This window comes from Etheostoma spectabile, unplaced genomic scaffold (genome assembly GCF_008692095.1).
Source record: "Etheostoma spectabile isolate EspeVRDwgs_2016 unplaced genomic scaffold, UIUC_Espe_1.0 scaffold00018845, whole genome shotgun sequence".
Taxonomy (NCBI): domain Eukaryota; kingdom Metazoa; phylum Chordata; class Actinopteri; order Perciformes; family Percidae; genus Etheostoma; species Etheostoma spectabile.
This window is the reverse complement of record NW_022604514.1, coordinates 85,388-102,202: the sequence shown is the minus strand read 5'-3', so window position 1 is coordinate 102,202 and position 16,815 is coordinate 85,388. Positions and strand designations below refer to the sequence as shown.

The 16,815-nt window shown below is 43.0% G+C and overlaps 1 protein-coding gene and 1 non-coding gene across 2 annotated transcripts; one reads left to right on the top strand and one right to left on the bottom strand.

Annotated features, from left to right (window-relative positions):
* The first annotated feature begins 404 nt into the window (after positions 1–404).
* Positions 405–515, top strand: LOC116682755 (U5 spliceosomal RNA). The gene has a single exon (XR_004330478.1). It is a non-coding gene; the product is annotated as a U5 spliceosomal RNA (small nuclear RNA).
* A 7,309-nt stretch (positions 516–7,824) lies between these two features.
* Positions 7,825–8,664, bottom strand: LOC116682752 (olfactory receptor 6N1-like). The gene has a single exon (XM_032509777.1). It carries the CDS (start codon positions 8,662–8,664, stop codon positions 7,825–7,827), a length of 840 nt encoding a protein of 279 aa, XP_032365668.1.
* Positions 8,665–16,815: the final 8,151 nt, after the last annotated feature.

Sequence of the window (16,815 nt, the reverse complement as noted above, 5' to 3'; positions counted from 1 at the left end):
GGTAACATACTTGATGCTTATACAAACATAGTACATAGTATTAGCAGAGGATGGTTTCGATCCATCGACCTCTGGGTTATGGGCCAGCACGCTACCGCTGCGCCACTCTGCTCTGCTACGCATGCTAGGGGCTGGAAAATTGGTATCATTTGGACCGAAGGTGGCAACCACGGTTCCAACAGCTTAAGGGTTGTAAAGTTAAACATTTGGTAGACCTTGCAACTATCTTTCTGTGAGCTTCCTGATTACTCACACAATGATGATTCACATGTAACACTTGTGATTGGCTGGTGTTTTAAAAAGGGCATTGTGAGGCATTGTGTTTAGTTTGGACACCCAGTGAGGCTTACCGCGTGGTTGGACTGGGTCGACTAGGGTTTCTGCTGCTGTCGAGCAGACGGCTGTACTCATTGGTTCTCTTCATAACGCACAAGTCTTTGCTTTTACTAAAGACTTCCTGGAGGGGAACGCCGATGAGTTGAAACTATTTTTGGTGGTCTTTTGCTGTTTGGCCAAGCCTTGTTACTTGCTTGTGCTTACCTTTGCTTTTACTCATCAGCTATGTTTTTATCACCAGAAAAGAGATTTTGGACCTGGAACGAGCATCTTTTATTTCTGTGGAGGTCCAAGTGGGAACGAGTACACCGAAGAGTGATGAAGAAGCCCAAGGATTAAGGAGGGAAGGAGTGCCGGACCTGTTATTGTTTTAGGGAGCAGATTTACAAGCTACACATAACAGCAGCCACGACCCCATCCAGAAATACTAAAACTGCAGCTATGGCACGGTTTGGATGGGATCATACCTCGGAAGATTGAAGATCTTCCCTTGATCTTAAAGTACCTGTTAGGGATGAGCAAGTACAGCATATCTGTTATCTGTATCTGTATTGTATCTGGGCTGATTGTGCAGGGACTACCGGAAGTGGACAGGATTTAATCCGGGGGTCGGGTTGGTTGTCTTAATGGGCGGGGCTTTAATGGTATGTTATTTTAAGCATGCAATAGTTGATCAGAGGGCGGGGGGGGGACTGTGTTTACGGATGAAATAGATTAAATAAATTAGAAGAAAAAAAATCTCTGACAGGCAGAGACGCGACGACATGAAAAAAGGGAGCCACCTGTCCTGCTCATTGTCCTCTATTAATTATTATTAATTATTAATGATTGTATTATTAAATAATGGAATAAACATGATGAGTATTTAATTCATACAATTTCTGAATTAATACACTACAATCTTGAAATATGTCTGTCCATGGTGGACAATGTTACTTGAAAGAGGTTAGGGTTACCTCAGCGACCTCCACGGGAAATTTACGACAATCCCCCCATCATCCTCAGCTCTGCCTCTAACAGAGGGTGTGCAGATGGATTTAGGAGTTCCTCAAAGTGCTCCTTCCACCGCCCCTATACCTCCTCAGTTGAGGGACAACAACATCCCATCCTACTGTACACAGCTGGGATGATTCCTCGCTTCCTCTTGAGGTGGCGAACTGTTTTCAGAGCACCTTGGTGCTGACCGAAAGTCCTTTCCATGTCTTCTCTGAACGTCTCCCTTGCTTTACCGCAAATGTCACGGCAGAGGCTGCAGTCCTTTGGGCCCGTCGGTATCTTGACACTGCCTCTGGAGTCCCCTCGGGATAACATAGCCGGAAAGAATGCTTCTTCAGTCGGGCGGCTTCCCTGGTGTCCACCAGGGTGTTCGTGGGTTACCGCCCTTGAGGCACCTAAGACCCTAAGACCACAGCTCGCCGCCACAGTTAAAGCAATGAAACTTTGAACATTGTCACTCAGGTTCAATGCCCCCAGCCTCCCCAGGGATGTCTGAAAAGCTCCGTTGGAGGTGCGAGTTGAAAGTCCGTCGAACCGGGGCTTCCTACAGACGTCCCAATACCCGTACCACCCGTTTGGGCTCAGAGGTCTGTCCAGAGTCCTCCCCCATCCCCTGACACAGTTCACCACCAGATGGTGATCAGTTGACCGCTCCGCCCCTCTCTCACCCGAGTGTCCACAACATATGGGACTCAGATCAGATGAAACAATTATAAAATCGATCATTGATCTTCGGCCTAGGGTGCTCTGGTACCACGTACACGTATGAGGAACCTATGTTCGAACATGGTGTTTGTGATGGACAATCCAAGACTAGCACAGAAGTCCAACAACAGACAACCACTCTGGTTCAGATCCGGGTGGCCGTTCCTCCCAATCAAGCCTCTCCAAGTATCCCATCATTGCCTACGTGTGCGTTGAAGTCCCCAGCAGAACTGTATATATATATACAGGACTCTATTCAAGATCTCCAAGAAGGCAGAATATTCCAAACTCTTGTTTGGTGCATATGCACAAACAACAGTGTGGGTGTTTTCCAGTCCAATAATGTGGAAAAAATAAGTTCCTTAATAAAATTGATGAGTGGTCCCTGTCCCACAAACCCCCCGGCCATAGTTACACAAGCACACCCATCTTGTGCCATATTTTCCCAGCACATCCTCTGTTTCCCCAAGCACTCTTTACCTAATACCCAATAATACAAAACACATTTCCATCAATCTTTATTTAAAAAGAATTGTTAGTACACGTGAGTGTCACTAGTCTAAAGCCTCCTGTCCACTATCTTGTCGGGATCATTTGGATGCAGCCTCGGCCCTTCACCAGGCGAGGTCCCTGTTACTGAAGCTTCTAGTAATGAACCCATTTTCAAACCATTCCTCTAAGTGGTTCAGTGCTTCACCAAACTTCATTTGTCCTTCACTATCAGCACCTAGTTTCTTGACTTGTAATGCCTTATGTCTACTGTAAAAATGTAAATTGAGTTTTTATTATACCTTTGCTTTTCCTACTGTGACATGTCAAAATGTCAAAAGGTGCATTGTTTGAAAGCCCATCTCTACACATCCATGTTCCACCCCACAGGTGGTTTAACACGTGCTAGTTGTCCCTTAAATTTACAGTTATTTTGTAATTTATGGGTGTTTTTCTGTATTAAAAAATACAGAAAAATATGTAAAGTTAAATGTATGTAAAGGTACGATTTCTTTTTACAGTGTGTCAAGTTCTGACCCTTCTTGACCAGGAACTGAACCCGGGAAAGAGCGGTAAGAGCACGAAATCCTAGCCACTAGACCATCAGGGAGTCACATCTATCAAATTATCTTTGTAGATGTTAGTTTCCTTTCACTTACTGGAATGACTCATATGTTTTAGGCGAGGAATGGCTCCTGGCTAGAGCTTCAGAAGGCAGGACATGACAGATTACACATCTGTCACATAGTCAGTTGTATTCTTAAATACCAAGTCTCTGCTGTTCTTGACTAGTTGGCCACCCTGCTTTGCATCGCTCCAGGTAAGTAGAAAGCAATCTGTTATGCACCTTGCATTGCACTAAAATGTCAAAATTTTAGTTTATGACCCATCAATGATGACAAAAGGATACATCCGCTGTCGGGGGTTGATTAAAGGAAATGGTACCCTTTAAAAGTGTTGGGGTTCTAGTGTTAAACTAATGAGGAAGAATCTGACAAATTAACGTCCAGGAACTTACTCTTTCAAATGTTACACCTGTATCTGTCAATCTTGACCATTCCTGACCGGGAATTGACACAGACCCGGGGTGTGAGCGCGCCGAATCCTAGCCACTAGACCATCGGGGAGTCACATCTAGCAAATTTATTTTGTAGATTTGATTTCTTTTGTGTGTAATTTAGCATCTTTCTCATCTTTTCTCTCATTTCCTTTTTTCCTCTTTTTCCTCTTACTTTCCTCTTTTCCTTCTTCCCTCCCTCTTCCCATTTTTCCTCTTCTTCCCCCCCCCCCCCCCCCCTCATGAGACTATTGTTCCCAGCTTTGGTGGATAACACGTCTGACTACAGATCAGAAGATTCTAGGTTCGACTCCTGGCTAGCTTGTAGTGCTCTTTAGCAACTAAATCCCTTGTTCGTCATTTCCAACTTTACCCCCAGGAAACTCTTCAAAGAAAATGTACATCTATAAAGAGCCAAATGATTAGTAATTATTGTTTCAACATGTGTGTTAAGTCATCTGAGCCTCTAAGTGTCAGTTAACTACAGTAATAATCAAGCTCTTGCTGTTGTTTTCTGTTTTTGCTTGCTAACATCTTTCCTTGAAAAAAAAATTGTCCCTGAAGGACAGAATCAGCAGTGCTAGATAAACCATCCATGAAATGTTCATATGTTAGTCAACAATCAGGGAAAACGGGAAAATATCCGTAGAGTTGATATTCAGAGTTCCACTATGCTTTCACAACAACAAGGCCCTACTGCTACCAAGTGGCCGTGATCGTATAGTGTTAGTACTCTGTGTTGTGACTGCAGCAACCCCGGTTCAAATCCAGGTCACGGCAGCTTTATATAGCTAGTTCTCTGTTATGCCTCCAAATTATTCCATCCTCTGCTTCATTTAACACTGACAGAAACTGGACAGCTTAGGATAAAGGTCTGCAGGAGGGCCCCACATGTTGGACTACAACAAAGATTTGACTGGCTTTCTGTACACTTGCCAACAAAGATCACCACTGTTGCATAGAATGGTGTGAGAAGCCAGGTACTCCCATGCTCTCTGAACCTGGATTCTGATGTTTTAAAGTGTTGTTGTTTGTCTCCTGTGATGTGTTTGGTTGGACTGATTTTTACACTTGTTATTTATGTATTTGACATTAACCCTGTTTAGCACTTTGGTCAACTGTTGTTGTGTTAATGTGTTATTGAAATAAAATTGACATTGACAATGACATTGAACGTAGGGCTAGTGGGACAATGGGTAACGCGTCTGACTACAGATCACAAGATGTTAGGGTTGACTCTGGATAGTTTGTTCTGTTTTTAGCTATTAAATTACTTGATCCTCATTTCCAAGTTTACTCTGTACATTGTCTATCACAGTAAATTAAATACATAGTAAAAAGCCAAATGATGCGTAAATAGGTTTTCAACATGTGCTAAAACCGCTCTAAATCCTTCAATTAACTCAAGCACAGCTGTCATCAAGCTTTCTCTGTTTTTTGTTTTTTTAGAATCAGCAGTACTAGATAAACTATCCCTGGAATTGTCAGTGTTACTTATCAATTAGGGGAACCTAGAAAATAGCAGCATATTTGTGGATCTGATTTCCGACTATGCTATCAAACACAATGCAGCGATTTTAATACCAAATGGTTGTGATCTTATAGTGCTTGGTACTCTGCGTTGCGGTGGCTGCAGCAACCTCGGTAGGAATCTGGTCACGGCATCTGTGAGAAGCTACTTTTCTGTAGTTTCTTGAATTACTACATCTCTGCTTTACTTTACATTGATAGAAACTGGACAGCTTAGCCTTAAAGTCCGCAAGAGTCCCCAAATTTTGGACTGTAACAAACGTTTAACTGGCCTTCTATACCTTGCCAACAAAGATCACCACTGTTTGCATACAATGTTGTAAGAACGTAGCTATTGCTGATACCAAACGTGGGGCTAGTGGAGCAATGGATAACGGTATGACTACGGATCAGAAGATCTAGGTTTGACTCCTGCTGGCTCGTAGTGCTCTTTAGTAACTGTATCCCTTGTTTGTCATTTTCAACTTACCCCCCAGGACAAACTCTTCAAAGCAAATGTACATCTGTAAAGAGCGAAATAATTTCTTTATGCTTCCTTCAGCAGACAAGCTTTATGGAGATGCTGACTTCATTTTTCAGCAGGACTTGGAGCCTGCCCACACGGCCAAAAGTACCAAAACTGGTTCAATGACCATGGCATTACTGTGCTTGATTGGCCTGCAAACTCTCCTGACCTGAACTATAGAGATCTATGGGGGCATTGCCAAGAGAAAGATGAAAGACATGAGACCGAACAATGCAGAAGAGCTTAAGTCCGCTGTTGTAGCATCCTGGTCTTCCATAACACTCAGCAGGGCCCAGGCTGATAGCATCCATGCCACGCCGCACTGAGGCAGTAACTCAAGCAAAAGGGGCCCAAACAAAGTACTGAGTACATATGCATGATTATACTTTTCAGAGGGCTGACATTTCTGTATTTAAAATCCTTTTTTTATTGATTTCATGTAATATGCTAATTTTCTGAGATATTGAATTTGGGGTTTTCATAAGCTGAACGCCATAATCATCAAAATGATATCAAATAAAGGCTTGAAATATCTCACTTTGCATGTAATGAGTTTATATCATATATTAGTTTCACCTTTTAAGTTGAATTACTGAAATGAATGAACTTTTGCATCATATGCTAATTGTTTGAGTTTCACCTGCACATATGAATTACCATGCTTTACTTTTTGTAGCTATATGTACGAATGGTTGATGAGAACGGCCTGTTTAGTTTGAACCTGCCGGGCCATCTTTCTAGACATGCCACCAGATACCCCCAGATATCCTGGATTCATGTTAAGGCTTTCATTTTTGAAAGAACTTTAAAATTATTCCGTATATTCTGGTATATTCCGCTCCAGCTGCACTCCAACCCTAACCCTATCTACCCGCTAATCCACACCCACAATGTGAGTTTAAAAAGCCCCCCCTTAAAATGGATGTAACAGCATTTTGTTGTGAGGATAACTTACAAAGTGAATAAATTAAAACTCTGTTTTGATTTCAATAAGTTATTTTTAAACTTAAACTTATACTTAACTTAAAAACAAACTAAATGCCATATATTTGGAAATCACACACAAATACAGATGTTAAATTAGTTATTAATATAAAACAATCAAAAGAGTCTATGAAATTACATTTGGGGGTTGAACTTGAATCCAAACTGTTCTGGAAGCCCTTATTAAATATCTGTGCATGAAGATGGCCAGGAGTATTAGTATATTGAAAACAACTACAACTACATATTATCCAAAATACATTACATACTCTGTACTGCACACTTTTTACCATATTTGTTATATGTGTGGGGAGTTGGTGAAATACTGTACATAGAAAAGTAACTTACAAAAAATTTACACATTGCAAAAAGAGCAATCAGGATAATAAATCACTTACAGCATACTAATCATCTGATTTTAATTCACATTTGTTGATATTACGGACATGGTTACATTCAAAACTGCACAATTTATGTTTAAAGTTGAAGAAAAAATGATCATGTACATACGCCCCAATGTTGAAGGAAAGAGCGGGGGGACATCATCTAAGAGGACATTGTGAACTACTGTTAAAAGCACGTGTGTTTCAGTTTGTGGGGTGAGTATGGGATGGACTGAACAATGACATCAATAGAGCCATAATATCATTAGTTAAAAAAAGGATTTAAAAAACATTACTGGACCAAAACAGAAAAGAAATCGAAACATAGGAATGGAAATGTAATGCAAAGTGTTGTTGTATAAGTATTTGCATATCTTTTTACTTTGCTATGAGATGATTTGTGACATAGGGGTAATTTCAAATTGCTCCATTTGCTCCTTCTGAAACTAATCCTTATATTTTTATATATATATATATATATATAGTAATATATATATATATATATATATATACTGTGTATATATAATCAGTTTTTTATTGTATTGTTAATACTGATTGTTTGGTTCATTCCGTGGTTTAATCTTGTTTTCACTTGTTTGCAACACTGTTGTTTGTTCGAGATAAATAAATTAAATGAAACAAGATAACTGGACAAATACATTTCCGTATTAGAGCCGTATTAGAAGCATATTTTGTAGCTTTGCAATTTATGGTCTATATGTGCCTTTTAAGTTTTACATTTTTCCAGCAGGAATCTTCTTAAAAAATCTAACAACCCCTCCTTTGATTTGAGGCAGACTCAGGCCGTAAACTAGAGGGTTATTAATGGGGGGGGACCATCAAATACTGTAAAGATAAACAACTGTGATGATAGGATTCTTTTTATCAACCTCAAATCGACTCAATGACAGCTCACAGAAGACAGAGAGAGAATAGGTGGTGAATGTGATGATGTGAGGCAGGCAGGTCTGGAACGCCTTTCCTCTGAAATCAGACGAGCTTCTCCTGCAAACAAGCAGAATACGGAGATAGGTGTACAGGACAAAGAACAGGGGGATGAAGACGTTTGTGAGCACAACAGACTGACCTACTATGTTGTTCAGAGTTGTGTCTACACAGGAGAGCTGAACCACAGGCCAGTTGGAACAGAACAGCCTATTCAGGTTATTGCCACACAGCGGTAATCGGACAGTAAGATAGAGCATGAAACCCACAGCAAATACAGAATAGAGCACAGCAAACATCACAAGATGTGTTACCATCTTAAATGTCATTTTACTGTGATAGTGTAAAGGCTGGCAAATAGCAACAAATCTATCATAGGCCATGATGCTGAGGAAAGTAATCTCACATGATAAATAGGTGTAAATAACATATATCTGAATGAAACATAATGGACGTGAGATTAAATGAGTGTCAGACAGAATGTCCATCAGAAACCTGGGAAAGAAGCCGGCTGAGCCGTACAGAGAGTTAAAAGACAGACAGCTGATAAAAATATACATGGGCTGATGCAGAGACTTCTCCAGACAGACTGTCAGAATAATGACAACGTTAGCAGAGACAATAGTCATGTAGAGCAACAGACACAGACTGAAGTACAGATACCTGAGGGGCCCAAAGTCTGCAAACAGAGTGAACCGAAAATACAAAGGATTCAGGCTGTTGTTGCTCATCATGTCTGCACAACAGCAGAACTGGAAGAAGAGAAGTGAGAACAAATGGAGATACAGTAAATTATAATAAAATGTTCACTGCAGAATTTCCTATTTCAACAGTAGACTCAACACTTAGAATATTGGCATTTATGCAAGTTGCATAAAGTGCACATTTCTAACAATTGTGATAGTTCAGAAAGACAAAACATGGACATGGGAGAAAAAGGTCAGTGTCACATGAACTAAATGCACAAGCAACCTCACATGTTTCATTGAACAATATTAGAGTTGAATGACTGAAAAAGAGATGTGTCCAGGTTAACAAGTCTCATACATGACAAACATTCAAAAGGTTCTTTTCCACAAGTGAGTATATTTGCAATTACATCCAACCTTTGGGAAAAGCTTTTAGCGTAGTGAAGTTCATATGTGTCCTGTGGTCTGTCCAGCAGGTAAAAGACATTCAGAAAACAGTCTCTGCATCAGTGTATGTGAACATTTAGAATAATACACAGCACCTTCCCCTGACTGCAGCAGACTGAAGCAGCAGCTGAACCTTTATCCTGTTTTTCTGTCACACTGAGAGCAGCAACCTGTCCACACAGGGTCCAAAGGGAGGGACGCAAACAAACCCAAATCAGGAGGGACAGACAATGAGACAGATCTGGCAGATAGATAGATAGATAGATAGATAGATAGATAGATAGATAGATAGATAGATAGATAGATAGATAGATAGATAGATAGATAGATAGCAGCAAAATCCGTCACACAGCACAGAATTCAAATATAAATGAAATATTAGGATATGATATACTGTAATGTGCTGAGATAAAGTGTCCCTGTTATTAAGAGTTCATCAGTTAAGCAATGTGTTAGTGTTATGCACTAATGTCACCAGCAGAGGTCAATGTGGTTCTATTGAGGGGGGGGGGGGAATCCATGTTTGGAACATTGAGGAAGGGCAGGGATGCTTTCGGCCGTTGTTGTTGTGATCTGAATCCTCGGCGTGGTCACGGCCTACAAGTCCGTCATCACCTCCTTATTCTACTGTCGATGGACATTGCGCACGAGGGAGGAGCTCATCCAAAAATGAAGAAGGAAGGGTTGGGCTACGGTTATGCCAGAGCGGAGGGTCTGGCGGCGGAGTTTAAATGTGCTGCGGAGACCAAAGAGTGCTTGAAACTGGCGGCGAGGAGCATTGCCAACGACGCGGGAATGGGCTCAGCTGTCCCCCGACAGAGCAGAGGACGTGTGGAAGGCTCCCTTACCGGCACGTGAGCTCCACCACAGCACTACAACGGAGAGAACGCGCTGCCTGTATGGCAAAATGGTGGTGGCCATGCTTTCGGGGCCCCATGTAAAACACAAGTTCCCCGGTAAGGCGAAAAGCACGCATTTCATGCCCAATTTGAACTGCTATCACAAGCTGTGGGCTGGTCAGATAATGATAAAGCCTACAGTTTAGCCTTATGCCTTACAGATGATGCACTAGCATAGTGCTTAGCCCGGAACAAAGACGTGATTATATCTTGTTGGAGCCCTACAGAGACGTTTTTGGACACTGTGAACAGCCGGTCTCCTGCGCTCTGAACTGTCCAACAGACGCAGGTAACCTGGGGAGCCCCTCTGCGTCTTAGCTAATGACATTGAAACTCTAGACGGAGGGCTTATGCCCACATGCCCCCTGCAGTACAAATGGAGCTTGCTAGGGACCAGTTTATTCAAGCCTTAACCCCCAGAGGGCTGCGCATTCAGACCCACTCGCCCATCCCCGTTCCATATAAGAGGCTTTGGAGCTGGCTCTAGAAAGGGAGGTTGTGGAGGGTGACGTAATGGAAAAGCGGCCCTGCACAGAGTGGTCCTACAGTGAGAGCCGCTGCATGTACTGACACGCAAGTAAAGCCTGCATGGGCGGTTGTAATGACTGAACTGATCCGGGCTGTGTCTATGCATTTGCCACAAAGTGCCACACGCTCTCTCGCCAACCCCCCGGGTCTGCTGGGGATGCGGACAGCCTGGCCCTCTCCTCAACAGTGCCAAAAGCCTTCAGCGACAGGGGAAATGGACCAGGTCCCGTACAGATGGTCGGTACGGGCCACTGACATTATGTCCCATGTTGCATCATCGAGTGAAGGGGGAGCCAAACAGCACAGCAGAATTCAGAGTTACTAGCGGTTCCTAGAGTCTCTACAAGTACAATGGGAGCCAGAGCCTTCAGCTATCAGAATCCTCTATTGTGGAATCAGCTTCTGGTCTGGGTTCGGGGGGCAGACACCATCACCACATTTAAGAGTAAACTTAAAACTCTCCTCTTTGATAAAGCTTATAGTTAGGGAGTGATGAGTCTGCCAACCGGCCCACCTGCTTCTCGTCATAGTCATCAGATAATCTACCATATAATCAACAATATAATAAAACATCCTGCGGTGCCCTGCTACGCACTGCTGTGCCTTGTAATACCGTGCAGTGCCCTGCTATACCATGAACTACTACAAACTATTTCTAGTCACTGTCCTATTATCTTTACTGTGACTGTTATTGCCACTGTTCATTACCATCCCAACCGGCCGTCAGACTCCGCCTACCAAGAGCCTGGGTCTGTCCCAGGTTTCTTCCTAAAAGGAGTTTTTCCTCTCCACTGTTGCTCTTGCTCTGGAGGGAACTACTAGAACTGTTGGGTCCTTGTAAATTTTGTGGTCTAGTGGGTCTAGACCTACTCTATCTGTAAAGAGTCTCGAGATAACTCTTGTTATGAATGATACTATAATTAAATAAAACTGAATTTAATAATTTGTTTGATAAAGCAGCATTTGGACTTATTTAGGTTTTTAGTGGCAGGACACTAGTGGCTGGAGTAGATATGATGGAAGCAAAGCAGGAAGTAAAGTGATTGATTTGTATTTTGTGTGTGTGTTTGTGTGTGTGTGTGTGTGCCCCCTCTCTCCCTTCTTCAGCTTGGTTGGTTATTGCTTGTGCTCCCTCAGCTCCCTGGATAAAGGAGGGAGGAGACCCTCATGTTCTCCCTCATTGTGCTGGTCGGCGGCAGACGGCGCTGAGCGACGCATGTGAAGTTGATCAACCTCTGCCTGTTTGTAGCAAGCTTGATTTTGTTTTTTACCTTCTGTGAGGCAGTGTTGCATGTCTTCTATTTGTATCATCAGGCTCGTTCGAGATGAGCCAGGCTGCGCAGAATCGATCACCGGCGATCGGCGCCCGTTGAATGCTGGGTTAGATTCGTGTTCGACATGCTCTGACGTCATGCACACGTAGGCAACTATAATCTCACGAGAGCAAGGCGGCCGCAGGTCTGAGACACAGGCGGCGCGGTTGCTTTTCACCGACTGCAAGAGCCAGGCGGACCCAGGCGGAGCCAGAGAATGCTGGGAAAGGCCGGCTTCTCAGCTGATTAAACAGCTGATTGGTTCACAGTCGACTCAACATGATGACGTTTTATATAAACTTTTTACAGATTTTTAATCGGAGGGATTTTAACTGCTATTTGTCTGATTTAAAGACTTATTCTGCACAGAACACACGTTGTGTGTCTGATAGTGAAGTTTAGAAGTCAGAGAGACTAAATCTGATCAGATCACTGATCATCTCCAGTCTGTTGTTGATCAAAATCAGCAACATACTGCATGTAGAACATTTTGAGAGCTACTCTGTCATAATTAAAACAACTAGAGGCTGAAATGTGGGTCTGATTATATTTTATTAAATCGGAATCGCACCACAGTGTTTTTTTACTTCTTGTTCAGTCTGAAAACGGCTGGAAACTGTCCGACTTTACCGCAGCTGCTGCCGTCTGCTCTCATCCACTTTACAGGCGAGGCGCAGTTCATCTCGAACGAGCCTATTATAAATCATATAGATAGTCGGCTACAAGCTCCTCCCATCATTTCCGCGTGATGCAATCCGTCAAGAGCAGATGCACGGGAACTTCTCGTCGTACAGCCAGGGACAGCAAGGTCAATGGCCTCACTGTATGTGGTACCAAATGTTAAAGGAACATGCTGACTTATTGGGACTTTAGCTTATTCACCATTACCCCCAGAGGTAGACAAGTCCATCCATACCCTTCTTATCTCCTCGCTGCTGTAACTCTGTCTGATGCCTCCAGCATTAGCTTAGCCTAGCACAGATGCTGCAGGTAGCCGGTTCTAACTAGCCCACTGCTCCCAATAAGTGACAAAATAACGCCAACATGTTCCTATTTACATGTACAAATAACAAGGTCACATGACACACAGCCATCTTCTAACCGCATACTAACTGGGAACTGTATTCTCAGAAAGGCGTTATTTTGCCATTTATTGGGAGCAGTGGGCTAGTTGGAGCCGGTTACCTGCAGGATCTGTGCTAGGCTAAGCTAATGCTGGGGGCACCAGACAGAGTTACAGTAGCACAGAGATGAGAAGGGTATGTATGGACTTGTCTAGCTTATTCACCAATACCCCCAGAGTTAAAGTCCTAATAAGTCGGCGTGTTCCTTTATTTTTTTGTAGGAATAGATGGTCAAACCACAGAGCAACATAGGAAGTTCTGAGACAACCCATGGGTCAAAGTGGATCCAAATTTGAGAAACACCAAACATAAAATACATTTGAACCACCGCAATGGATCAAACCGACAACCAGGGCCTGAAATCAACACCCACCCTCGCGCCAGATGAAGGAAAATTTTGCAATTCGCAGGTAAAACTGTCAATCTACAAAGTTTTTGTCAATTACTGTCATTCTTTTCACATTTTAACCAAGTCTGTCATTTCCTAGAATTGAGCTAAAAAAGGTGGGGGCACATCATTGGGGTAAAGAGGCCGGCTCAAACAATCAACAAACAGAAAGATGAGGATCAGTCAAAGAAAAGTAAAAGAAGACGTTTTCCACACCAAACGGGACAGTTAGCAACAATGGAACAGCAGCAACAGCAGTTAATCATAATAACGTGACAACACTTAAATGTGTATTCTTAACAAGTTGCAGAACGATGCTTGTGCATCCTTTGAGGCAAAACATCGGCTGGTAAAAAGCCTGTGTGGCCAAAACCTTTAACTTCAGGTCCTGCTGACAACCATATGGTACTAAAAAGAAAAACTATTTAAAACAATGTTTAAAAGAGGCAAAGTTCACGTGAATGCTACATCATGGTGTTGTAATGAGCAAAACTAAAACTGATCCAAACTCATTTCCCTATAGATCAGGGACTGATGGGCTAAATGATCATTTACTTTGTTGTGTATAGTGGGCATCATCAGACACAAACAGGCAGGTCCCGGGAGATCTGCCTCTCTGTTAACAATGACTTACAGCCCATTAGTGGCTCCTAAAGGGGGTGTGCTGATCCCCTCTGGACAGGAAGTTCTTTCACACCTGTATGGATTAGTCAGGTGATGACATCTCGACCAATGAGGTGTCTGCAATTAGAGGTGTGAAGACAAACAAGAGTCAGCATGAACCCATCAACAAGTGATGCAATCATTACTGAACAGGACTCTTTTTTCAGTTGATATTGTGTCTAACATGAGTACAATCATGTATTTTGTCGAAATTGTCTAGATCTTTAATAACAAAAAGGGATTCAATTAGCGTGTGTAATGTGAGAGGGGTCGCTGCCAGTCCCAAATCCACAGAGAATTATCTCCCCACTCTGCAGCTCCTCTAATATCTAGAGAGGGTTTTTGATTAACTGTTTTTGGGGTTTTAAGGCCTAAAAACTTTCATGTTTTGTTCACTCTCACAGTATCATCAGCACCCTTTTTAGTACTCTCTAAAAACTCAGCAAATAGATGAAGTTAGAGACTAGCTGGTGAATATAGTAGAGGATTTAGCAGGTAAGAGTTAGGGTTGTAGAGCTGCCGAAGGTTCAGGAAGTAAGTTCAAAAAGATGGCAGGTTGTGGTGTTGGATGGGTCAAACTAACAACTGGATCAAACACAGGACTTTTCCCGAGAAACTGGGGATCCTGTGTTTGAAAATTAATAACCATGAAAAGAGGTTTATTCCTCAATACAGAAGTCCGGGGTTTAACTCGACCTGTAGCAAGTGTCCTGCATGTCTTCGCCCTCCCTCTCTCCTTGCTGTCCTGGTGAATAAAGGCTGATATGAACCTCTCTCCATGATGAAGTACTGATTGTCCGTGGCGTTGTGGAGGAGACTTAAAGGATATTGGGGATGTTTAGGTAAACTGACTGGATACTCTCGCTGTTTCTCTCCTTCGCGGCTGTGCAACCGGCCTGTGGCTTGCATGAAGAAAGACTTGGGGCGTATCTTTATTGGAGCAGAGAGCCGATTCACGGGGACGCCCTGTGACGCAGCTGGTGGACCACCAAGCATTGACTTGAATGGCCGTGATTGCTTGTGTGGCTCGCGGCGGCTTCCTAACGCTGCGCAGACGCGCCTGGTGAAAAATACCGGCAACTTTCACCTGGCTGGTCGGCAGTGGGCCGTCACCATATTTAAGTTAGATATGATTGTGTCATGAGAAAGCTTTGCATCAGATTACACACCTGAATACAAATGGAACTGAACTCACACGAAGGGAAGCTTACTCAATTCCAGGTGCAATTTGACATCAACTTCCACCAGAGTTCAATCCAATTCAACTTGGTCACTCAAAACTGTACCATGGATCTTGGATCTCCAGGGTAATGGAATTTTCCCTTTCATTGGGGACATTTTGATACGTTTTCTTTTTAAATACTGCATGGCAAATTAATACAAGCAGCAGAGAAGGCAGAAAGTTGCTGTATTTCGTGGTGATCACCACATAATGAACAACTACCGCCGGAACACGATCGGCGGTCTCTGTGGGACACAGACGTAAGGACCTCCAATTGATTCTAAGCTGTTTAAATGGGGAATGGATAAGTGGACTGTACCATGTTTTCCCCATATCATGGGTCTGGCAGAGTATTTAATTTTTGAGTTGGTTCTTTTCTTTGCTAGTTATACTTATAGTTATGATTATTTGATTTATCCTTAGTTCATATTAGGTATAATTTATTTAACATAGGTTGTTATTGTTTTTTTTTTTCCAACCTCTATTTATGTTTTCAGTAATGCGGCATGGAGATGGAGTGGAGAGGAAATCGTGGGGAGTCTCAGGAACAACAGACTGTACCAGAGGAGCAAGCAGCTGGCACTGACACTGGAGCTCAGGAGGAGTCACAGCACTGAGGCTGAATACAGCAGAGATCCAACGATGCTGGACCTGGCTAGCATTCTTTGTGCTTACATGGGCCAGCAAGAGGCCCGTGACGCTCAACTGAGGGAAGAGTCTTTACGACAGGAGCAGTGGTTTAGGGCACTACAACATCAGTTCCAACTGCTGCAGCTTGAGGTGCAAGCTCGCACTTCCCCAATTCCAGAGAACACATCAACAGCTCTGGACTCAGATTAACATGGGCTCAAAGTCCAAACAGAACTGGCACAAGAGTGTGTTCCATCCCCTGCCTCATCAGGTCAGTTTAAATTTCCCTCAGAACCTAGATTAGTGAAGTTAACAGAGCATGATGATATTAAACACTTCCTTATAACTATTGAGAGGATTGCAGCAGTATGTCGGTGGCCTAGGACTGACTGGGTTTTGCGCCTTATTCCATTGCTTACTGGCAAGGCGAGAGGGGCCTATGTGAATAAGGACTTAGATGATTATCATGATTATGACTGTGTTAAAGATGCCCTTCTAAAGAAATGTGACATTAACCCAGACACCTACAGGCAGAAATTCCGTTCAACAGATATTGATCCTGGTTAAAGTCCAAGGATCTGTATGTTAGACTGAAGGAGCTTTATGGGAAGTGGATCAACCAAAAGGTAAAACTGTTAACGCTGTTGGTGAATTATAATCTTGGAGCAGTATTTGCGGATGCCATCTCCTGAGCTGCAGGTATGGATCAGGGAACACGAACGGCTGCAGAGGCTGTGTTACTGGCTGATGTGTTTATGGCTGCAAGAAGGAAAGTACACCCGTGGAGCTACTCCTCCTAGAAGGCTACAAAAGACACCCGCAGGCCCACACCCTCTCAATACCATCAGAGGGCAACACCAGTTGTTGGGAAGGCTCCCCTGAGGGAGAACCAGCAAACAAATACACAAAGGTCTAGTAAAGTACCTATTTGCTACCTGTGCGGCCAAGAGGGTCTCACATAGCCAATGTGCCCAAGGAACCC